The sequence below is a fragment of the Macadamia integrifolia genome, chromosome 1 (assembly GCF_013358625.1).
Source record: "Macadamia integrifolia cultivar HAES 741 chromosome 1, SCU_Mint_v3, whole genome shotgun sequence".
In the NCBI taxonomy this organism is placed as follows: Eukaryota; Viridiplantae; Streptophyta; class Magnoliopsida; order Proteales; family Proteaceae; genus Macadamia; species Macadamia integrifolia.
Genome location: NC_056557.1, coordinates 30,559,886 through 30,585,920, shown reverse-complemented (window position 1 = coordinate 30,585,920; position 26,035 = coordinate 30,559,886). Strand labels below are relative to the sequence as shown.

At 38.2% G+C, this 26,035-nt stretch overlaps 1 protein-coding gene across 1 annotated transcript in view; it reads left to right on the top strand.

Moving 5' to 3' along the window:
- The window catches only part of LOC122073151 (protease 2), a 44,735-nt gene that overhangs the window by 314 nt on the left and 18,386 nt on the right, over positions 1-26,035 (top strand). The window contains exons 2-5 of the mRNA XM_042637689.1: positions 10,220-10,539; positions 10,664-10,858; positions 11,674-12,020; positions 23,527-23,818. Of these exons, the coding sequence (XP_042493623.1) occupies positions 10,220-10,539; positions 10,664-10,858; positions 11,674-12,020; positions 23,527-23,818 (1,154 nt within the window). The remainder of the gene's footprint in view (positions 1-10,219; positions 10,540-10,663; positions 10,859-11,673; positions 12,021-23,526; positions 23,819-26,035) is intronic.

Genomic DNA, 26,035 nt, shown 5'->3' with positions numbered 1-26,035 from the left:
TTCTTCTTTTCCTTCTTCTGCTGCCTCTGCTCTTTTTTTTTGTTCTTTGTTGCTGTTGGAACTAGAAGAAGGGGAAGAGTTTGATTGACAGTTACATGGTGGGATTGTGTTTCGGAAACCAAGGAGAAAAGGATTTTTTTTTTTTTTAGTGGTTAGTCGTGGCGGAGAGAACAAAAGAATGGGGAGGAAGAAGGGGAACAGGGAGAGAACGAAGGAAGGATCCTTTGGCTCTGATACCAATTTGATGGAGAAAAATGGGAAGATCAGAATAGCAGGGGGGAAAGAAGGGAATCACAATCTCACACAGTGCATAAACCATAGTACCATACCAATTCTCATTCAAGTCAATTCAATCTAACTTATCCATCGGTTACAACCAATATTTAGAAAAGTAAAACCATGAAATTAGAAACGCAATTGAAATAGTAACTAGCCTAAAACAGGAAACAACTATAAAGGAAACTAATGCAAAGAAAAGAAATCCTAACTCCTACCTTTAAATCTGGAAAATAAAAGGCATGAAATAAAAGACAAAATAAGCTACTAATTATTTTTAACCCCTGTTGGACCAAAACCTTGGGTTGGACCGGTTCTTCTTGGCTCTTGGCTTCCAAAGTCGGTCATGCTGGTCCAACCAGGTAAGTGCACCCGTATTTGCATCATCGCTAGAGGATTTAACCGCAAATCCCACTCCTTTGCTGCCTTTCTTAAAATCGACATCCACAAGGCTTTTGATTCCATTTGTTGGGACTTCATCTCCAGAGTCTTGCTTGAGATGTCTTCCCCCCCCCCCCCTTTGTCCACTAGATCCTCTCTTGCATTTTGACCCCTTGCTTCTCTGTCTTGATCAAGTCCTTGAGGTTCTCTCTCGCTTCATTCAATCCTTCACTGACTAACACCTCATTTCTCCCATCCCGAAATGTAAATCTCTCTTGTTAACCCATCTTGCCTTTATAGACGATCTCATGATCTTCTCCAAAGCTGATCCTGTATCCATCATCAATATCATGGTTTCCCATCATCTCTTTAAGTCCCTCTCTGGCCTGCGTATAAATCTCCTGAAATCGAACCACTTTCTCTCGGGAGTTTCTGATGCCCTCCAAGCCTAGCTCCCTCACCATTTTTGGGTTTTCTCTTGGCTCCCTCCCTGTCAGATATCTGGATCTCCCTCTCATCTCCTCCAGGCTCTCCTCCCATCACTACTCTCCCATTATTGATTCCATTAAGAAAAGGCTCCAGCTTTGGAAAAGGCAAGCTCCTCTCCTATGCTGGTTGTCTGGTCTTCATTCAATTGGTCCTTCAATCCCTCTATCTTTATTGGTCTAGCATCTTTATTTTTCTAGCTTCCACCTCTAAAGCCATTGACTTCCTCTTCTGTTCTTCCCTTTGGAAAAGCACAGATTCCTCTAAATTTCTCCATTCCATGAGCTGGTCCAAAGTTTCTCCCTAAAGCTGAAGGAGGTTTACGGTTTGAGGCAAATCAAAGATTTCAACTCTGTTGGCATCTTGAAACTCATTTGGAAAATTGTCTCTAAGCAGTTGGGCGATGGGTTTAGGATAAAATAGCTTTTGATTTGATTTCCTTTTGTTTTAGAAGCAATTTCTTTTAGAGTTAGTTAGCTTCTAATTTTAGAGTAGTTTCCTTTCAAGTAGTTTCCATTAATTGTTTTGATTTTTCCTTTTAAGTAGTCATGTAAGACATTATGGAAATTTTAGTTTTAGAATTTTGGAGAATTAGAACTTGATAATATTTTGGGTGAGAACCATGAACCATGGCTGCCGGTGATTCTTTTCTTTCCCCTTTCTAATAATTTCTCTCTGTCTTTGATCTTCTCTTCTTCTCCGTTTCTGGTTTGTTTTCCTTTCCCTGTAACTGGCGGTAACAGCAGCCCCTAAGAGTTGCTTAGAACTTTCAAGTGATGAATCGATCTGACCTAGGATTTTAACCGAAGATATTACCTCCCTGGCCGACCAAACCCTTAGCGTCTCATGCCTTAGTTCTAACCCTGCTGTGAACAAATGAAACCTGCAACTCAGGCTTCCCAAAGCTACTGCCCAGATCTGATTGCAGAAGGTCCTGCTCATCTTTGATTGCTGTTTCAAAGTGTCTTCCTGTTGGAATCGACAGGCCATTGGGTATCCAATCCTCGCCCAAGATTTGGGGCTGAATCGATGCACCTGGAGGAAGTTCTCAGCATCGCGAGCCCTCTTTTTACCGCTGGTTTTGTTCCCTAACGTGACTTAAGGTAGAAGATGATATCTTTCCTATTTACATTTAAACCCTTTTCTTTGATATTCTCAAAATATTTCCCTCTCAAAGGCTCCTAAATTGTACTAGAAATTACAATATTGCCATTGGTTTGCCTAGATTAAAATATTTGTTCTAATTATGGGTCCATAAGCTATCAGATTCCCCCGGATCCGCACCAAGTGGTATCAGAGCGAATTTCCTGCAATTTTTAGCCATGGCAGCCTGGCAGGTCATGTCACAAATGCCGAGCTACACAAATTGTATCGTGAATTAGCTGAAAATCAACAGAATACTGATGCTAGGCTTGAGAGGACTGAAGCCAAGTTTGACAAGTTTATAGAAGAGATGACTGCTTTTATAAAGATGTTCGACAAGCGAGCTGAAGAAGGATCCTCTACATTACCTCTTCAGTTCAATACTTTATGAATTGAAGATACACCTCAGAGGCAACAACTTAATCTAGTCGTCCTCAAGGATGTTACACTAATTTTCTGACAGAGATCATGGCATCAAAGTTGAAGTTCCTGAGTTCGGTGGTAAAAAGGGACCTAAAGAATTCCTTGATTGACTTACTAAAGTTGAGAGGATTTTTGCATATAAATCTCTTCCGGACGAGAAGAAGTGTGAACTCATCCTCACCAAGTTTATTGGGTATACATGTTCATGGTGGGATGATTTCCTGCATGCAAGGTTTGTCAGAAGACTTGGACCCGTTACCAATTGGGAGGTCATGAAGCAGATCCTGACTGAAAAATTTGTTCCTCTTAATTATGAGAAGGAAATGTACCATAAATTGCTTAACTTGCAACAAGGCTACAAGGAGATGGATTCCTACACCCTCGAATTCCACAAACTTTCTTCAAGGTGTTGACTTCAGGAAACAGATCAGCAACAGGTGATGCGATATATTAGTGGGCTAAGTACTGAGATCCAACTAAAGTTGGCTAACATTGACTTTAGGTCTGTTGATGTGGCAGCGGCTCATGCCAAGGCAGCTGAAGAAAAGTCTATTTATTGAAAGTGTATGCCCTAGACTCCTACAATTTATAGACCTCCACCATGTATGGAGGATAAGAAGCCTGAAGCTCGCAGAGTTGAAGAAAAAATGTCAGAGTTCAATAAGGACAGTGCTCAAGTGAAGAACATCAGATGCTATAGTTGAGGCGAGAAGGGTCCCTACTCTAAGAAGTGTCCCAATAGGACTAGTTCTGCGAATGTAGCAGAGAAGCAACCGACAGAGAAGAGTGAAGATGTTCCTGCTTTATATCTTTATCCCCTCGATGAAGATGATATTGATGATGATGATGATGATGACGTAAAAGCTCATTCTGCTAGTCTTTCATCATTTTCAAACAGACTAGTTGACAGAGCTCCTCTCTTCAGATAGAAGGGTACTCTCCTGCACGGTTCCGATCCTACTGATGTTCATACAGTTATTGATACCGGGGCAGAAGCAAACTTTTTATCTGTTGAATTTGTTCGAGCACACAACCTACCATAGAAGTTGTCAAGAAAATTCTTGTGCAAGGTTTTGGATCCACAGCTCGAGAACAGGCCACTGCGGTTGTTCGAGTACATCTACAATTTAGGCTATTACAGTACCACGTAACTTGCTTGGTCACCCCATTGGCGCACTGTGACATTCTTCTAGGGCGACTTTGGCAACGACATGATAGTATCCTCTATGATGTTGCACGGAACACCATCAAGGTGAAGCAAGGAGGTCGCACATATTTAATGAGGCCACACGCATCATCAAACACACCACATCGTCGACTGACTCTTGCTCCAGTGACATGTCAGCATACTCTCCCTCTTCATTACGTTCCCATCATTTGCTTCGAGATATGTGTCACCTCATCGGCAAACAATTTACAGGGGTATCTTGGGAGCACGACCTAACTCGACGGAGTCGAGTTCTTTTAAGACCGGGAGAGCTGATGCAGTTGGGCGATGGGTTTAGGAAAAAATAGCTTTTGATTTGATTTCCTTTTGTTTTAGAAACAATTTCTTTTAGAGTTAGTTAGCTTCTAATTTTAGAGTAGTTTCCTTTCAAGTAGTTTCCATTAATTGTTTCGATTTTTCCTTTAAGTAGTCATGTAAGACATTATGGAAATTTTAGTCTTAGAATTTTGGAGAATTAGAACTTGATAATATTTTGGGTGAGAACCATGAACCATGGCTGCCGGTGATTCTTTTCTTTCCCCTTTCTAATAATTTCTCTCTGTCTTTGATCTTCTCTTCTCTTCTTCTTCTTCTTCTTCTCCTTTTCTGGTTTGTTTTCCTTTCCCTGTAACTGGCGGTAACAGCAGCCCCTAAGAGTTGCTTTGAACTTTCAAGTGATGAATCGATCTGACCTAGGATTTTAACCGAAGATATTACCTCTTTGGCCGACCAAACCCCTAGAGTTTCATGCCTTAGTTCTAACCTTGCTGTGAACAAACTAAACCTGGAACTCAGGCTTCCCAAAGCTACTGCCCAGATCTGATTGCAGAAGGTCCTGCTCATCTTTGATTGCTGTTTTGAAGTGTCTTCCTGTTGGAATCGATAGGCCATTGGGTATCCAATCCTCGCCCAAGATTTGGGGCTGAATCGATGCACCTGGAGGAATTTCTCAGCATCGCGAGCCCTCTTTTTACCGCTGGTTTCGTTCCCTAACGTGACCTAAGGTAGAAGATGATATCTTTCCTATTTACGTTTAAACTCTTTTCTTTGATATTCTCAAAATAACCTTTATTTTGGATTTTTATTTCAGTTTAGCCCCAGTACTTTTCTTATTTTCAGGACTGACCTTTCTCTTTGGAGTTAATTCCTGTTAAGTCCTTAGTCAATTATTTCCCTCTTAAAGTCTCCTAAATTGTACCAGGAATTACAATATTGTCATTGGTTTGCCTAGATTAAAGTATTTGTTCTAATTGTGGGCCCATGAGCGATCCGATTTCCCCGGATCCGCATCAAGTGTAGCATCTTGGTCTCTTGGGTCTACTCGGCCCGTCTTAAGAATGATTCCGTTTGGACTGCCTCCCCCTCCTCTGATGCTTCTTGGATTTGGCGTAATATTCTTAACTCCAGACATCTTGCCCTTCCTGCCATCTCATACTACATTGGTAACGGATCCTACACCTCTCTTTGGTTGGATCCCTAGCACCCCTTTGGTATCCTCCTTCCTTTGGTCACTTCTAGAGTCATTTTCTCCTCTAGTTTGACCAGGTCTGCCTCGGTTGCCTCCATCCTCTTCTAAGGAGCTTGGACCCCTCCAGCCTTCCCTCCCCCTCTTGTTGACCTTGGTCTTCTCTGCCCCCATTTCCCAGGGTCATAGAGAATTAGAGGACAAGATTATCTAGCTCCCCTCCCCCATGGGATTGTTCACTTCTACCTCTGCTTGAGACTTCATCCGTTCAAAAGATCCCATCATTCCTTGGCACAAAATGATATGGTTTAAAAGCCATGTCCCTTGTTATAGTTTTACTGCTTAGCGGGCTCTCTCCTACTGCCTCCCTACACAGTCCTTCCTTAGTTTCCAGCACATCCATGTCCCCTCCTCCTGCTGTCTGTGTTGGAACGGCACCAAAGATGTTGACCATATTTTCTTTTCCTGCCACTTCTCTGTATTTATCTAGAAGAGGGTTCTTCGTTATTGCTGCCCCCTCTCGTCGGGCTATCCTCCCTCTTGCTCACAAATGGATTTGGGTTACATGACTTTTGGAGGCACTAGCATATGTGACACAGCTGGAAAGCTTACCTTTAGCGCCACCATCAACCATAGTTATTAAGGGGCTGGTAAGGCTAATGCGGTTGAGAGAGGTTAAGGTAGTGAGCCGCTTTATGTTGGGTATGAAAGGCGGTCGCCTTATGCTATAAGGTGCTATAAGGCGACGCCTCAATCGCCTTATACACCAAGCGTGCGCCTTATGAACATTTTAGTAGTTAATACTTTTTTAAAACTACTTTAGATAGATTCCAAACATCGATTTTTGATTGGTAGGTGTATGGTCTTGAATGCACTTGAGATGCATGGGAGCAGCTTCTAACAACGAAAGTACTCCACCAAAAAAACCAAAACACGATTCTCACAAAGGGTTTAGACTTTTGAGTCAAGGGTTTTGAGAAGGAAGAACCATGCGACCAATCATACCCCCTAGGAACTCCTTCGATCTTGCTCCGGCTTCTTTCTTCTCCAGCAACGGTGAGGTTACTCCGGCGAACAATCGTACCCCCTCTATAGGTACACTTTTTTTTTTTTACTCATCTTATTTCTTGTTCATGCTGAGGTGAGTGTTTTTATTTTTCTTCTTCTTCTTTCTTTCTTTCTTTTATTTTTTTTTATTTTTTTATTTTTTAATAATTCTGTTCTTCACTCCTCTTCTTCAACCTACAATTAACTCACGAATCACGATTAACTCTATACCTGTCTTTTTTTTTTTTCCCTTTTCTTTCTTCTTTATTCCTCTTCTGTTCTTCATACAAAGTACCTGATTTTTTTTTTCTTTTGTTCTTCACTCTGTTGAAGACTATGGTGAGCTCTATACCTATCTCTTTTTTTTCCTTCTTCTTTCTCTTTCTTATTCTGTTCTTCATTCTTCTTCTGTTCTGCAACTTCTGCATACGATACCTGTTCTGTTTTTTTTTCTTCTTTCTTCTTCATTTTCTTCTGTCATTCCTGTGGTTCTGTTTTTAATTAATTAATTCAATATTTCAATCTGCTGTTTTTAATTGATTAATTCAATATTTCAATATGCTTATAGCCTATATGCAGCTATATATTAGTTTATTACTGCCTAGTTCTGTTCATCTTTCTTCTCACATGTGATATTTCCTCCCTCTTTTCTTCTACTATTCCCATTCTTCCTATTGCTTATTATTTCTACTAATCTGCTGTTCCCTCTATTTCCTTCCAAGTTTGAGATTGCCATTGATGATTGATGATTGATGAAGATGAACTTAGTTTATTCACTTTATTGATTTGTTTTCTTGATAAATATCTTGCATTGGTATGAAGTATGAACCTTTAATATTTATTTACCATATGAGTAATAGGATTTAACCAGGATTTGAGTCAAATAGAATGGTTTTATAAAAAGAATTACACAAGAATGCTTTAGTCAATAAGGCGACGCTGTGTGCCCGTTTTATCACTAAGGCGCTCTAAAAGACCCTCAAATGCCTCCGTCGCCTTACCGCCTTAATAACTATGCCATCAACCATTTTTGGATAGAGAGAAATCTTCATAGATGGACTTCCAATTCTCATTTCTTCGATAAGATTTGGAATGTCATCTACTTTAATGTAAGCTCCAAGCTTAGCTGTCATCGTCATCGCCAGTTCATGACTCCCCAAGGAACATGCTTATTGTTGTCACCTGGGGTCTCCCATCCTCTACTATATCTCCTCCCCTTGATGTTCCCCTTCTTTAGTCAGGCTTCGGCCCCTCATTTTTTTTCCTCCTTTGAGGGCTTGTTCTATCTTGAACCCCCCTTTTTTTCCCTTGTATATTCTTTTCTTTGGTAGTGAATTTATTTATTCATAAAAAAAAAAAATCCTTATCTATTTACTTGTCTAATAGAAGACTCTAAACACAAAAAAATGTAACAAATCCATGAACACTCGTGAACAGTAACTTTCCCTTTTTTTTCTTCCTCCAGCTGCATCCTTTTTTACCAAGCTTCATAATAAGACAAGATAACAGTCCAAAGCTGAGATCGGTAGCAAGGATTTGGACCTTCTAGAATCTTTTCTTGGGATTTCCTCTTGCTTGCTGATTAAGCACACGAATAAGACAAACATCACTTAAACTGAATTGGTGGAGATTTTCTTGAAGATGCTAACAGCTGTTGCTCCACCCATTGATGGCTGAACTGACTGGGCTTCTAGAGGTCCACTTGAAGGCAAAATAGGGGCTTGATTTGCTGGATTGATGGAAGGGGAAAGGCTGACAACTGGCTGCTTTGATGGAATCAAACCAGGACCAAACTTGGTATAGAACTGAACCAAAAATTGATCTGCTTGTGCCCTCCATTTGACAGCCCTATCATCATAAAGTCCTATAGGTGGATAATATGAAATTTGGCTAAACGATTCTTCAATTCCCCCAAATGTTGAAGTGGATGTTCCACAGTTGCCAACTAAGTCTTGATTCAGTAGCAAAATGAAGGATTTCGCGCCCCCCCCCCCACCCATAAAAAAAAAAAAAAAAAAAGAGGTTCTTTAGTAGTTCTGCAATCCTCAAGCAAAAGGGTACAAAAACTCGAAATTTTACTGCAATGAGTCAATATTTCATTAAAATCTTGTCAAAATGAGTTGAAATGACCGAATTACAGCCAAAATTTTGGTCGATATCTGGTATAACTATAGAGTCGACCCTATTTTGTTTTGAGGCTCTAGTTGAAACTGAAATATTTTGCAAAATTGACCAAAATTTCAAACCACAGACTGTGAACAGTACCCATAAATAGTATAGAAGAAATAGAAGAGAGGAGAAGAGGGGGATAGGGAAGGAGAAGAAATAACTCAACTACTAAGACTTTCTTAACTAGACAACTAAGGACTTTAAAGTTCCTAAACTAACTCAAAGACTAACAACTTAGGAATAAAATATAAGATAAATCCCTCTCTATTTATCACTAACATGGGACACACTAAAATAAGATTATTATTTTATGTACCCCTTAATCACTCACTTTTGGGCCTTATAATTAGCCGTTACAGTAAATAAACCCAAAAATTAATGTCCAGCTCAACCCAACCCAGTACTAAATCCTGGCCCAAATTTAAACCAGGCCTGCATGAGTAGTGTGGTAGTGGGAGTAGCCTAATCATAGTAACGGTGGTGGTGAAGGTGGTGGTGATAGTAGTAACAAAAGTATTGGTGGGGTCGGTAATAGCGGTGGTATTACTCTATTAGTAGCAGTTGTGGTACTATTTGTCGTGATAATGGTAGTGGTGGTGACAGCGGCTTGGTGGTTGTAGTAGTAGTTGTGGGAGTGCTTGTGGCAGTGGTAGTGGTGGTTGTAATTAATTGTCACAGTCTAGAAATGGACCTGACGTCAGACCCTCCTTTTTGGGTTGACAGTCCTGTGATCCAACTGGTCCTGCCAATGTATGAGCCTATAAAATTATGTATATCAGCAGTGCATGTATTATATGGTGTTGGCAATCTGTGAAGTGAGCCACACCAACTTTGTTCAGTTCTTCAATTTTAGGTTGTTATCATGATAAAATTAAGTAAATCCTTCATTAAGTATTAAATTTTGTAGAAATGTATGTCCAAGGAACCCTTGGGGTACAATGGTTTGGATGTGAGATTGCCACAGTTTGAGCATTCCAATTTTTTTTGAAAATGAAATGCAGTGGTCCAACAGTATAGTGGTGAATGGTTTGACTACAAAACCATATGGTCTGCTGACATATCAACAGTATTTGGCACCTTAGATGACTCATTATGGACCGTTATCCTTTTCGGGCAGCAATCAGAATGGTCTGATCCGACCTTTTTGTCCAGTGGTCCTTAAAATCATTGGTAATAGTAGTAGTGGTGGTAATTGTCATAGTTATAATGGAGGTGGTGATGGTAGCTTGGTTGTCTTGTAGTAGCTGACTAGTTGTAGTAGTGGTGGTAGTTGTAGTGGTAGTGCTAGTAGCTGTGGTTGTATTAGGAGGGGTGGGACCATTATAGTTGTTATCCATGGGGAGTTGATTCCAGATCCGGAGCAGTGTAAATCAAATGACCTTTGATTATCTTCTGTTTTGATCAGTGAGCATCTAATATGTGACATGCTCAAACACTGAGATCGTTATAACATATGAATCTGTTGACATGCAATATGTCTTTCACAACGAGTAGGTTTGTTTACATATCACTGGATCAAAATCTTGTTTCAGATGCTCCTTTTGAACATCCTCTTAGTTCTAGCAATTTTTCTGAACTGGACATCTTAGTTTATCATATAATGTGTTTATCTTGCTGTTGAGATGGTGGAGTCATTGATAATGTGGAAATTCTTCTAGGGACAAAGGACTTTGAAGATCAGATTTATGATGAAATACGAGGACGAATCAAGGAAGATGATACATCTGCACCTACTCGCAGAGGGTCTTATTATTACTATGAAAGGACTTCAGAGGGGAAGGAGTATGTTCAGCACTGTAGGCGCCTTATATCCAGTGCTGAGGCCCCTCCTTCTGTGTATGACACTATGCCAACTGGACCTGATGCTCCTCCAGAGCACATTATCTTAGATGAGAATATAAAGGCTCAGGAACACAAATACTACAGCATTGGTGCTTTCAAAGTAACCGTGCCTCTTTATGTTAAATTCCATCAGTTCAAACAGTATCATTATTGTTTTTTTGAGTATCTTACCCATGCTTATTGTTTTTGCCCCTTTATTTTTTTTGTTTTAAATTGCTTTCTAGGTCAGTCCAAATAATAAGTTGGTAGCCTATGCTGAAGATACTAAAGGTGATGAAATCTACACTGTTTTTGTGATTGATGCTGAGACTCAAGCTCTTGTTGGGAAGCCTTTAGCAGGTCTGACAGCAGACCTTGAATGGGCTGGTGATGAGACACTAGTTTACGTCACAATGGATGATATCCTTAGGCCTGACAAGGTTGGTCATGATGTTTCCAGCTGAATTCTGTGTTTGGAAGTGAAGCTAACTTTAATTTCTCAGTGAAACGTATTCTTCAAATGGTGAACTTGGTGCTTGCTTTCTACCCCCATACCCTTTCAAAAATATAGTCCTTCATTAACTATGGTGTATTACCATTATCATTGCATTTGTATTGTAGCTATTTGATTAGTAAATGCTTTTTATTAGCAGAAGTCATAGTTGTCATGGCGCTGCCTAGGCATCGCCAAGGCAGCGATTTGGCGTCCTGGCGGAAAAAGAAGTTCATGGTAGTGCTACGATTTACGTGACTCACAAATGGTGGTCGCGGCTGATTCACAAGGCAGTCGATTTTTTGTAAAATGCAGGGTGATTTTGATAAGGCTAGGTTGATTTTTTATGATTTGTTGTTGTTTAATGTTGGTTTATAGGGTATATATTGTAGGCTTGTAGCATGCTAAATAACTTTAGAAAATAGGGGAAATGAAAAAGTAGCATACTAAATAACTTTAGAAAATAGGGAAAATAGAAAATGACACATGGGCGATTTGACCGCCATGGCAATTCCATAACGGGCGATTCATCGCCAAATCGATTAGTCACCTCTCCACTGTCTTGGATCGATTTGACACCGTGACAACTATGGCAAAAGTTGCAATATCCCCAGAATGGCTGTTAGTAATTGGTTATATTCACTTGCCATTCTGTTTAGTGGGGTATACTTATTCTGGATATACATATATATACATATATAACACCTTCGTAGTTGGTGTATTGTAGAGATGATTTAAATTCTAATTTGTCTTATTTCACAGGTCTGGTCACACAAGTTAGGTTCTGACCAATCAAGCGATTGTTGCCTTTATCATGAAATGGATGATACATTCTCTCTTGGCCTTAAAGCTTCTGAGAGCAAGAAATTTTTGTTTGTTGCATCTGGAAGTAAAAATACAGGTTTCGTCTTCTACCTGGACATTTTTAAGCAAGAAGATGGCCTCAAGGTTTTGACACCTCGTGTAGATGGCATTGACACAACAGTTAGCCATCGTGGAAATCATTTTTTCATCCAGAGGAGGAGTGATGAGTTTTTTAATTCAGAATTACTTGCTTGTCCTTTGGATAACATATCTGAAACAACAGTTTTGCTTCCGCACCGGGAAAGGTATTACGGTGTTCTGTCCATTACATGAAGTTCACATCTTGCTTCCATTTTCTAATGAATGAAATCATTCTTCATGGAATCTTCTGCTTTGATGATGATTTTTTTTTTCCTGTTGCCCCTCCACTTAAATCATTAAGCATTGCTACTGCAAGTTATTTTTTGTCTTGCTATATCTCTATCCATTTCTCTTACCCCCTTTATATTGCATATGGAAGGCCTAATAGAGCTATACAGTTTTGAGAAGCAATAAAGCCCAGAAATATTGAAACTGGAGAGAACACATAAAACTAAATTTGATGCAACCTAGGGTTCTGAAACCCTGATATAGGTCGCTTTGGGCCCCACCAAAGTGATAAAATTTCAAATATTAAAGACCAGTGGCAATTATGTAAATTCTGGTTACAGTTTAGCACCTTATGGGCAAGGTAACAAATAAAAAGGGTTAAATTAAATACCAACGTAAAGGGGGGTGAATTCTGGAAATTAACACTGATATAGTTATCAAGGCAGAAAGGCAACCGAGGCGTTTGAGGGTCTTCAGAAGTGCTTTGGCGATAAGGCGGGCATAAGGCGTCACCTTATCGAATAAAGCGTTTTAGTATTGTTTTCTTACGTAACCATATTTTTTGCTCAAATAGAATATTAAAAATTATATAATTCCATTAATATGCTAAATAAAGATTAAAGATTCATACCAATGCAAGATATTCATATGAAAAAAAAATTATTTATAAAGAAAAAAAGGATGTTAAAATATGTAAGTATTTATTATACTTACCTCTATGGAAAATAGAAGGGAGAAAAAAGAACAACTTTTTTTTGCCAAATTTCCATATGCAGGAAAAATAACCACCTGAAGTCCATGTGAATAGAGAAAAGAAATGCAAATTTGAATACTGAAAGAGACATACAGGTTTCAATCTCATTGAAGAAAAACAACCGCTGTTGCTAACTTCCCTACCACCGTCTCTACTTTCACTGACAGAGTCATAGATAACAATAAACTAAACAGAAGAGAAAGAGATATGGCTCTATTCACTAACATAAAATTGGAAAAAAAAAAAAAAAATAAAACAGAAGAGAAAGAGATCTGCGTTCGGTAACAGAACTGAAAAAAGAAGAAGAAGAAGAAAAATAAGAAAAAGGGTACATTGCCGGAGCCATAATGGCCTAAGGAAGGCTTGCCGAAGCTGGAATCGATGGAGGAAGGAACACCGGCGCCCTGGTTCTCCCCAATGAAGAAGAAAACAGCCAAAAGGATTTTGAAATTTGTCATTTGTTTAACTAAAGTGTGGTTTTTAACTTTATATAGACTTAATCCCTTAGTTCTCAATTGTACAGAATTCCCATAGACCTCCCAATCATAGCAAAAGATGTGGAACTGTGGTAATACCTTAAAAAAAAAAAAAAAAAAAGGAAACATAAAAGGTGTCCACCTTTGTTGTAAGGCGTCATAAGCCGTCGCCCTACGTGTAACCCATAGAGCACATGACTTCCTTAGCCTACCCATACCACCTTAACGCCTTGGCGACAACTTAATAACTATGAACATGATAAGGGCAGTAGATGGAATGACAAAGAGATGAAGGGTATTTATGTAAATATGACATCATAACCAATTCATGAAATAACCTAAAGGGGGGTGAATAGGTTATATTAGTGAATTGAAAAATTTATCGCCTCTTGAAAAATTAGATGTGATTGTAATTGGAAATGCGGAATATAAAATAGAAGCAATCACAATAAACACTAGGATTTATAGTGGTTCGACTAAATCCGAGTCTAGTCCACTCCCTACAAGATTCACTTATAAGGTATTCCACTAGCTCTTCCCTTTCAGTATGACAATAGGGAGGGAGAAAAACCTTTACAATCACTTTTTACAGGATCTATTTACAGGTTGAGAGGGACCTTCCAAATCTATTTACAGGTTGAGAGGGACCTTACAACTTTTTTAAGGATAAGAGGATCTTATACATCAATCTAAGTACAGTCTAGAAGAATATATAAACACAACAGTCCAATACTTGAGTTAAACCAACTCTTGGACCAAATAGAAGTTCAAGTGGAATAGGGGTTGAGGCTTGAGGGTTACCTCAGCGTGGTGCATGATATTAATATGCAAGTAAGCAATAATAAGAATGAATGCACCTTATGAAGTATTCACAATAAATGCCAAATGGTGTGGAAGACTTGTATGAGAATGCTTAAGTTCATCCTTGAAGGAGATGCACAAATGCTAAGCTTCGAACTCAAGTATATGACTTGAACATCTTCACTCAAATGCCCAATAAATACTCTTAAATTGATAGAAATGATTGTTGTAATGTTGCACATTAATGGGCTTTATTTATATAATGAGTGGGTTAACAGAGAGTTTAATAATCAGAGTTAACGGGAAATTTTTTGCTCTGCCTGTATCTATCAACATGATCCGGTAGTTGCCGGATGAGATAGCCGTTGGGTGAATATGACCATTGGGATTTAAAAAAAATATAGCTGTTGGAAAGACACAAACAATCCGGTAGGCATCCGGCTCACCGGATCACCTTACCGGAGGCATCTGGAAGTTACCAGTAGGCTATGTTTCCATTGGCCTGATAAGTTATGTGGTAACAAAGCCCTGCCGGTAGTTACTGGCTTCTGGCGGTAGTTAGTGCCAGGCCTTTGGTTTTTGGCCTATAGAATAATCTGTATTCAGATTGCTGTAACTTTTTCGGTAGGGCTCGGAATGACACGATTCAAATTGTGTTTTCTTCATAATTTAATGATCTACATATTTGTAGCATAAAGTGTCTCATGATTAAGTCATTGAAAATGACTAAAATGCCCTTGAATATAGGTCTTGCTATTAGGATAGCAAAGATCATGGCTTCGCTTAGCCAATGAGGTTCCAACTACCTTTGGGTCTAAATGAGTGACTAATAGGTATCATCTAGGGTCATTTGAGGTTAATGCCAATGCATGTATGAATGTTATATGCAATGTAGTGAATGTGTCGTGTGTGCTTGTTCCACTTGACTAGACTTAGGTCTTCATTCTTGGCTTCTTTGCCGGATTGTCTTCAAGACTTCACTGTTCTCTTTGTAGAGGGTCTTTAGATATCTTTATGATGACCTTGCATACATATAGTCTTCGAATCTCCAATGCTTGAAGTCTCGTTGCCTTGATACCTTGATGTGTTGTTCAATTGCCTTCATACACAACACTTAATAGGTGATTGTTGAAATGCTCATTTGTTTGTTATCATCAAAACCAAACTCGGAGGCAAATTCTAGAGATGAGTGGGTTATCCCCAGCAATCTCCCCATTTTTGGTGATGACAAACAAATGATGAATAATGGTCTAAAAAATTTATCATTTTGGTTACAAATATCCTTCTCTTGCTTTTGTCAACAACAAAAAGTGAGGGGAGGTGAGAGCAAAGCTCCCCCTAGGATATGGCACCAGTGAACAAGTTAATAAGGGAGACTATGCTCCCCCTGAGCATGTGCATAAAAAGAATTTCATATTCAAATGAACATGCATATATAGAAAGGCATACTTGCATTTAATCATAAACAGTCACATATAATTAAAATTACTTAGATGTTTACAAAACTCATAATAGACTAAAACAAGTTTAACAGCTAACATCCATAAACATTCGTCTAATCATTAAAAAAAAGCATGAAGCATACATATAATAACGTCTTCATCACTGCTTCTGTTGTCTTTAGCGTCCTGAATAGCCTTCAGATTATTTTCTTGCATCTTGTCAATTTTATCCAGTCGACCATAATATGTGATTCAAGATTCTCTAGCATCTCTTCAGTCACAAAATTCTTAAGAGGCTTAGAGCTACACTGCCACCATTTTCCTCAGTTTCATATGGGGTCTTGATTCCCATTAAGTATACTGCTTTCTTGTCCAAGGCAGTGGGTGCACTCTTTGAAGTCTCATAACGAGTAGGTACTCTAAAATGAGTGAAAACTTGACCAAGGATCCTACCATAGAGGAAGTGGCTGTTGTGATGCTTAATGGGTCTTAGTATAATTCTAGTATAATTCTATTTAACACATGACAAGCTGTATTTACTGCTTCAGCCCAAAAGTACTTAGGCAAGGAGTACTCATTGAGCATAGTCCTAGCCAAGGATTAAAGTATCGGTATCGGTCGCCGTATCGGTCGGTCAAAATTAAGATACGTATCGGAGGGTATCGTATCGTATCGGAGATACGCTAAGATACGCTAAAGATACGCACATAAATGGATAGGGAACACATTTTTATACACTTTTGCATAAAAAAACAGTTAAAAAAAGTTATATATAACATGTAGAATGCATAAATACTTAAGTGGAGGGTATCGTATTGATAGACAAATATATTGAGTTGAAAATGTTCAAAATGATGAGGGTATGATATTGATAGACAAATATATTTTTTTGAGAAAATCAAAATTTTCCATGGAAGTTGTAGAACACTTGTTTTTACATAATATATAAAAAATCTAAACATTTTTAATCATTGAGCATGAGTAGATCTAAGAAATTTGAAATAAATTGAAACCCTCATTTTCTCTTGAAAAAAGTTTGTAAATCCTTATAAATCCAATGATTTCGTGTAATAATGATGCACAAAATGTGATTCTAAGTATGATGAACTAGGGGTGTCAATTCGTGGTCCGAACCGACTAAACCGATCGGGACCGACCGTTTATAGACCGGTCCAGCCCGGACCGTTTATTAAACGTGTCGGGCTTGAGCCCGGCCCATTTATAAACGGTCGGTCTTGGTTTTGCTACTTGGACCGTCGGGTGCCAGACCGAGACCGACCGTTTAACACCCGATCGAGACCGGCCTATTGTGCACTGGCCTAGCCCGACCCTTTAATGATTGTAGAATACCTATTTTACCCCCCAAATTAGAAAGTAAAAAACTAAAAAGTAAAAACATGTTCATATTTTAAATAATGGTTATATTTGGTATCATTTATTAATTTATTGTCATTTTTTTGGGTTTGCATGAGTGGGCCGGAATATAAGAGCACATTTTAAAGAGGGTCCGTTTAAAAATCGGTTAAAGCCCGTTTAACATTAAACATGTCCGTAGCCCAATTAAGGCCCGACTAAAGCCCGATTAAGGTGGCCCGATTATAGCCCGAGGCCGACCGACCGAATATAAAGTGTACCATGCCCTCAATAACTAAGCCCGATTAGTTAAATGGGCGGACACGGTGTAGCCTTTGAAAGTCTTTAAGCCCGATCGAAACCGAACCGACCCGACAGTTGACACCCCTATGATGAACCTTAGATTTGTAAAAAAACTTGAAAATCTAAGGTTAAAATTGAAAAAAGTGAGTAAAGATTCAAGAACTTACTATTCAAAATTTTCAACTTTCAAGTTCAAGGTTCTTCTTGGACTATGTTTTTCTCCTTCTTTGAACCATTCACTTCGACAATGTTTCTTTCAATCTACCATTTGAGTCTCCAAAAAGGTGTGTGAATCAAAGGGGAAGAAAGAAGAGAAATATAGAAAACTATTGGTGAGAGTTTGAAGTGTTTTTTTCAAACAATAAAAGGCACATTCACGGGAATTTTCATATTTTCAATCGATACGTACCGATACGGTACCGATACAGTACGATACGGCTTGATACTATACGATACGGTCGATACATACCGATACGGTACCGATACTCTCGGGAATTTCCAGATTTTCAAAAGTTCGTATCGTAGAGTATCGTACGTATCGGTACCGATACGGTACGGTACGGTACGATACGCACGATACAGCGATACGGCGATACGTAAAAGGGGACCCAAAATTCCCCGTAGCGTATCGGTATGTATCGTGCCGATGCCTACCGATACGGATACGTATCGGCCGATACGGCACAATACGCACCGATACTTAAAACCATGGTCCTAGCCGTTTCTTGTTCTTGTATTGATCTATTTTTCCTTTCAGCTACCCCATTGGACTGAGGTGTTCTAAGAGTAGAGAAGTTATGATTTATACCATGGTTGTTTCAATATAAATCAATTTATTATCAAATTCTCCTCTATGATTACTTCTAATTAATGTTATGATATAGCCCTTTTGATTTTGTAATTTTTTGCACAAAGATACAAATTCATCAAAGGCATCATTTTTATGTTTTAAAAATAAAGTCCAAGTCAATCTAGAGTAATCATCAACAATCACAAACGTATAAGATTTACCATTCAAATTAGAAATGTTGATAGGGCCAAACAAATCCAAATGTAGTAATTCCAATGGTCTTGTTGAAAATACAATGTTCTTCGACTTATGGGATACTTTGGTTTATTTGCTCTTTTAACATACGTCATAAAAATTGTGTTTTTCATATTTGATCTTTGGCAGATTTCTAACATGATCTTTAGATGCAATGCTTTGGATTAGCTTAACATTTATATGTCCAAGCCTTCTATGTCATAGTGAAGATTCACTATGATTAGAAACCAAACAAGTATTAAAATAATTAGATTCTTCTCACATGCAAATATATATATTATTTTTCCTAATCCCTTTTAGAATTAGATCATTATTTGCTTCTTTAATGTAACAATGAGAAACATAAAAAACAAGTTTGTATCCTATACCACATAGTTAACTAACACTTAGCAAATTATAGCCTAATTATAGCCTAAGTTATCAACTAGATAAACTTGGTAATAGAAATACCTCCAAGTTTTGATTTTTCCAATTCCCGTAATTTTCCCTGTACCATTGTCTCCAAATGTCCATAACCTCTATCGTAGTTTCATAGGCTTGAGAATATCATTGGGTTGGAGGTCATGTGCTTGGAGCATCCACGATTCCAACTTTGTTCTTCAAGCACACCTACAAGAAAAATTCAATCATACATTGGCCCCCACAATCTTATGGGTCTTTCGTTGTTAGTATCAAAAGTGCCTTTTGGAACCCAAGTGGTCTTATAGCCTTTTGATCCCTGAAATTGTGTTCGGGGTGGCCTAGGAGGTGGTTGTGGTATTTGAGATCCATATGACCTATATAATCTTTGAAATCCATAAGATCTTTGGGATTGATATGATCTTTGAGATCGTTATTGACTTTGGGGTTTATAGGCTTGTTGGACATATGATCTATATTCTTGATGTTCTCTTGGTAACTTGTATGATGGATACATGGCATGGGGTTTGTATTTCCTATATTGAGGCATTGGTCTAGTGTCCTCTTAAGATCTATATTGCCTCTTCTGCGGGGTATAGTAGTATGCATAATGTACTTGGTTCCTTTGAGGTCTTCCTTTTTGAGTATTAGGAGAGTTTTTCTTTTTAACATGACATTGCGTGATGGAATGTCTAGTTTTCTTGCAATTTCCACATTTTATGTAAGATGTAGATGCTTGGTTACTTTGATCACTCCTTAAATTCTTAACTCTTTGCTTTTCTTTTCTTTTAGATGGATTTTTATCATCATATCCAAGTCCTTCTTTCTCATAAGGAGTGTTGACACCCAAAGAGGTTGTCAAGGTTCCTTTGACCTTTAGTGGATGTACACAATGTGGTAGTCAACTTTGAATTCTCTTCCTCAAATTCATTCACTTCAGAAGTTAGGCCATCTATCCGTTGGTTTATGGTAGTTACCTCCTTTTTTGGTTTGAATTTTTCAGTTTCTAATTTTAGGCTTTCTTCATATAAAGCATAAAAGGCTTCTTGAAGTTCTTCATTCGAGTCACTAGTAGGGGTTTCTATTTGAGTTTAGAGGCTTATCTCTTGTTCTCCATCTCCTTGGGCCATTATGGCCAAGTTTGTGACTTCTTCATCGGAGTCACTCTTTTCTTCTTCATCACTTGAATCCCATGTGTGTTTAGCTGCATAAGTCTTCTTCTTGGTTTTTATGTGTGGGAAACTGAGTATTGGGTTTTAAAGTGCCCTGGTTTTTTGTATTCAAAGCACACATCTTTCTTATCAGTAGGCAATTCCTTGGATTTGGATTTTATCTTACCTTTGTCTCCGTGGGATTTGCTTTTGTATGGCATCTTTTCCTTCTTAGGAAATTTGTTGAAGTGCCTAGTGATGAGGGATATTTCCTTCTCCATGTCGAAATCGTCATCATCATCGCTTATATCCTCCGTGATTTGAGAGGATTTCACTGCTATTGTTCTTCTTTTGTTTTCTGTGGTCAAATTGTCTGACTTTAACTATATCTCGTGAGTTTGCAAGGATCCTAAGAGAGAATTTAATGATATCTCGTTTAAGTCACTTGCTTCTTCTATAGTTGTCTTCTTGGTCTCCAAGTTGTAGGTAGAGATGTTAGATTTTTTTGACTTTCTTAGAGTTAGTGTAAGTTTACCCAACCCTTTCAAGTTGTTTACGATACTAGTAAATTTAGTAAACATTCGGAAATAGTTTCATTTTCCTTCATCTTAAATGATTCATTATCAGAAACAAGTTGGTCTACCTTCCTTTCTTTTACCTCTGTAGTACCTTCATGTGCTATTACCAGTATGTCATGTATTTCTTTGGTGGTATCACACATGATTACCCGATTGAATTCTTTTTCGTTCAAGGCACATTGAGGGAAGGTGAGAGCTCTGAAGTTGTATTGAAAGAGGTTCAAGTCATTGCTTGTTCATTGCGATTAGTCCTTTGGCACCTTCTTCCATTTACTTCCTTAGTGACGATATATGGTCCCTTTCCTTTAGCTCTCTAGATAAGAAGTATGTTATGTCGATAAACAAAGTTCTTAAATCTGCATTTCTAGAAGGAAAAGTTTTCACTATTAAAATAGGTAGGTCTAGAAGCATTCATTCCTTCAGGTGGTCCATTGAATGTGGCCATGGTCTTTGACGCTTAGTCAAGACAAATAGTCTTAAAACAATTGAGCTCTTGCGTTAAGCAATTGAAATAACCTAGAGGGGGGTCAATAAGTTATACAAGTGAACTTAAAATTTTCACCTCTTGAGAATTAAATGTGATTGTAATTGGAAATGCGGAATATAAAAATAGAAGCAATCACAATCAACACTAGGATTTATAGTAGTTCGATTCAATCAGAGTTTAGTCAATTCTCTACAAGATTCAATTGTAAGGTATTTCACTAGCTCTTCCCTTTCAGTACAATAGGTAGGGAGGAAAACCTTTAGAATCTCTTTTTATAGGATAAGCGGATCCTTTACAAAATCTCTTTCACGGGTAGAGCCCTTCCAAATCTCTGTACAGGTTGAGAGAGACCTTACAACACTTTTAAGGACGAGGATCCTATACATCAATCAAAGTACATTCTAGAAGAATGTATAAAAACAACAATCCAATACTAGAGTTAAACCAACTCTTGGACCAAATAGAAGTTCAAGTGGAATAGGGGTTGAGGGTTACCTCGGCGTGGTGCGTGATATGAATATGTAAGTAAGCAATAATAAGAATGAATGCACATGATGAAGTCTTGAGAATAAATGACAAATGGTGTGGAAGACTTGTATGAGAACGCTTGAGTTCATCATTGAAGGAGATGCACAATTTCAAAGCTTCGAACTCAAGTATAGACTTGAATATCTTCACTCAAAATGCCCAATAAATGCTCTTAAATTGATAATAATGATTGTTGTAATGTTGCACATTAATGGGCTCTATTTATATAGTATGAGTGAGGTCAACAATTATAGGTAACGGACAAAATTTTGCTCTGCCGGTAATCTGGTAGCTAATGGATGAGATAGCCGTTGGGTGAATATCACCATTGGGGTTTAAAATATATAGCTGTTGGAAAGGCACATACAATCTGGTAGGCATCCGGCCATCGGATCACCTTACCGAATGCCTTCCGGTAGCTACCGACAGGCTCCAGCAGTTACTGGTAGGCTTCTATTTCCATTGGCCTGATAAGTTCTGTGGTCACAAAGCCCTGCCGGTAGTTACTGCTAGGACTTCTGTTTTTGGCCTACAGAACATTCTGTATTCAGACTGCCATAACTTTTTCGTTAGGGCTCGGAATGACACAATTCAAATTGTGTTTTCTTCATAACTTAATGATCTAATTATTGGTAGAGTAAAGGTCTCATGATTAAGTCACTAAAAATGACTAAAATGTCCTTAAATATAGGTCTTGCTGTTATGATAACAAAGATCATGGCTTTGCTTAGCTAATGAGGTTCCAACTACCTTTGAGTCTGAATGAGTGACTAACAGGTATCACCTAGGGTCATTCTATGTTAATGCCAATGCATAAATGAATGTTATATGCAGTGTGGTGAATGTCTCATGTGTGTTTGTTACACATGACTAGACTTAGGTCTTCATTCTTCGCTTCTTCGCCGATTGCCTTCAAGTCTTCACTGTTGTCTTTGTAGAGGATCTTCAGATATCTTTATTATGACCTCGCAGACATGTGGTCTTCAAATCTCCAATGCTTGAAGTCTCGATGCCTTGATACCTTGACGTGTTGTTCAATTGCATTCATACACAACACTCAATAGGTGATCGTTAAAATGCTCATTTGTTTGTTATCAAAAACAAACTAGAGGCAAACTCCAGAGTTGAGTGGGTTATCCCCAATAATTCATATCATGCGACTCATCTTCAATCTTCGACCAGCTGCATGGCTATGGTGGAAATCAGAGGGTTTCAAAGAGGAGAATACACTCACGAAGCCACGGCTTGGCCTGAGATTTCAGTTAGAGGATCGCCTCGATCAAACCTGTTGAATCCCATAGATACTGGTCCAAACAACCTGATATTTTTGCAAAGATTAACTACTAAACCAACCTAGCAGAAGCTCTAAGTTCACTCTAGTTGCAGGTCATGTTTCTCCAGATAGGGGAAAGGTCTAGGGGGAACACAACTCTAGGATGAGGGTTGCTCACAAAAGGGCAATCTTGATGAGTATCTCTGGCCGAATCCATCACTGACTAATCGATCGCTTCTTGCAGTGTGGTAGGCATTTACTGTAGCAGGTAAATATAAAGACAGAAACAATGAAAAGAGAGGAGAAACAAACCGGAATAGCAACACGGAAACAGGGAAAAGAATATGAAAAGGGAAAAACGAAAGAATACATGAGATGTGAGGAAGATTTGGAAAGAACAGATGCAAGGAAGAAATTTTATCTGGGAAATCCTAGGTTGAACCAGGGAAAGAGAGAGGCAAGAGGAGGAAGACAGCATACACACAAACGCTGGTGAGGTAAAAATCAAGTATTTTTTAATAACATGGATGAACAGGGTCCATGGAAGACGGGAATGATGGGCTATACGAGTCCATAAATCTGACATGTAGCCTGTCTAAGGAATTTCCCGTCTATCAAACAGTCAAAATGTGAGAATCATTAGTTCTCATAGTAGGAGTAGGGATGTCTGGCAATGCCCACCTATACTGTCAGTGTAGTTTCTATTTCTTTCGAACTCTTTAGTTGGTTGCTTTTGCTAGAAGTTTTTATTTTGTTTTCATATGGATTATTTTTTTCGTTACTTTTGTGCTTAATTCTTGCACTGTTTTTTATAAGCATATGATAGCTTATGCTGATGTGGATTTTATCCAGTGTGAAAATACAGGACATAAAACTTTTTAAAGATCATCTTGCTGTATATGAACGTGAAAGTGGTCTGCCAAAAGTCACGATTTTCAGCCTTCCAGCTGAAGGGGAACCAATTAGAAGCCTTCATGGTGGCAAGACTATTGACTTCATTGATCCTATATATTCAGTGGAGCCTTCAGAATCACAATTTTCATCCAGCATTTTACGGTTTTCTTATAGCTCAATGAGGACTCCTCCATCTGAGTATGATTATGATATGAACACAGGAATTTCTGTCCTCAAGAAGATTGAGACGGTAAGCTAGTGCTCAATTGGTTTCCTTCTTTGTTCTTGTAAATTTGTTTCCGATGCTGCTTTGGCTAACTATACTTGATAATTTAATTGGTTTTCATGCACAATTGCATTTTTTTCCCTCCCCTTTTCTGATTATGAATAGCAAACTCTACCCATTCATAGAATGGCTACTGATGCAGAAATAGCACATGATTGCAGATACTTTGTGCCTTGCAATGGAACAACTACAATAGATACAATGTAGAATCATTTAAAGCTAACCACAACGGGGCGTAGTCTTATTTGGTTTTCTTTTGCATTTGCTTCTTGCTGTTTGTGTCTCTTCTCTTACCTGATGCTTCTTGTTGCACAACAATAATTCATTGAGGCTTAAGCAAACATGAATTGGGAGAATTTCAATAACTTAAGAAAAGTAGATCAGATTGGTCTGAAACTACAGTTGATAGACCTGTTCTACTGGTAGAACAAGTCTGCAAAAAAAAAAAAAAAAAAAAAAAATAAAAAAAAAATAAAATGAATGTGACAACAGAAAAGTGACTTTCTGAGGTATCCTACTAGCTCAAAGGTTTGCTAAAAGAAGGTTCAGTTTTGCAAAGACCTACCAGAAAATTCAGTGGGCAATAACAGAATCATATAGGGGATACATCTGAGAACATTTGACCTTCATTAGTCAACACTGCAGGGAAGAATCTTCACAGCCACATGTGCAGACTTTCCAAATAATACTACTACTGAATCACGTGGGGGGAAGCTTCTATATCAGATCATATACCAGATCTGATTTACACAAAGGCACCATGAATCCATTTTTTCTTATTGTCATTAACAAGGGAACACCAACCACCATAGTTGTCAAGGCGTCGCCTAGGCGACGACTAGGCCTCCAGGCGATTTACCTAGGGCCTAGGCGACAGTTGCCATGTTGCACTGCATGTCGCCTTGTGTTTTGACACTTATTTATGCCAAATATCATTTAAGTAAATGTTATTTACTTAAGATATTATTCATAAATAAGCAAATACTCTCTATTTGAATCCAATAAAAATAGTTTAAAAATCAAATTCCAAAAGGATAAAAAGTCAATCCCCCAGTCCAAGAACAAAAACTGGATTGTGGTTATAGGGGCGATTTTCAACTTTTAAATGCTGGGGTTTTTCTCAATTATGAAAATTTTATAAATTCTATCATGTTAAAACATTGCTAAAAACTAAAAGTCTGGTAAAATAATCTTTTGTTTTGATATCCATAAAATTATTTTCATTCAGGCGATTTTAACAGTATTCGCGCACTTAAAAATAAGCTTGACTGGAGTATAATTTTGTCATTACAACTCAGATTTAAGTAATCTTAGACTTGTTGGAAAGTTAATTTTATGTTATAACTAATACAAAAAGTCTCATGTAAAAATAAAATCATTTGACCAGTCAAACTTATTATAGAACAAGAGCATTTCTCTAAATGTTGATTTTTTATTATTTAATATGACTTAATGTTAATTTTTTATTTATTTAATATGGCTAAATGTTGATTTTTAATGACTTGATGTTGCTTAATCTTGATTTTTTATGATACAGGGTATATATAGCTTACTAAATAATGTTAGAAAAATAGGGAAAATAAAAAAATAACTCTTGGTCGCCTTATTTGCCTTAAGGCGGGCGCCTTCTTGCCTAAGCGCTTAGACAACCCTCCACCGCCTTGGTTCGCCTTGGCGCTGTGACAACTATGCTAACCACACTAGCAGCAACAATCATTTCTGAACACACCACAAATCTTGGGGCTGAAGAGAACATCAAACCAGAATTGGTAGGTCAGAAAGAACCTAGTACCATGATACTAGATCAGAACAATATCCAATAGTAATTAGGACCAAAAGAAGAGAAAGGAAGAAGGAATAAAATAGGGGAAAACAGAGTGCAGATCGATAGGGTTCAGAGCACCTAATCAACTGCTAACACTTTTATTTGTAAGCTATAAAAATCAGTATGTACTAATAGCACCCTTGACTTATGAAAAATGCACATAAGCCCCTGTCAATAAACTTAAGCTACAAAGAATCCCTGCAATTTGTATTTCTTAACCTGGACGACTCCAGATAATCTCTTGATGGATGAGAATTTAGCATTCAACTATTCCCACAGAAACCAAATCAAGATGGGCTCCAATAAAGCAATTGGGAAATGTGTCAAGGTGATCCAGGTGGTTGGGGGGGGGGGGG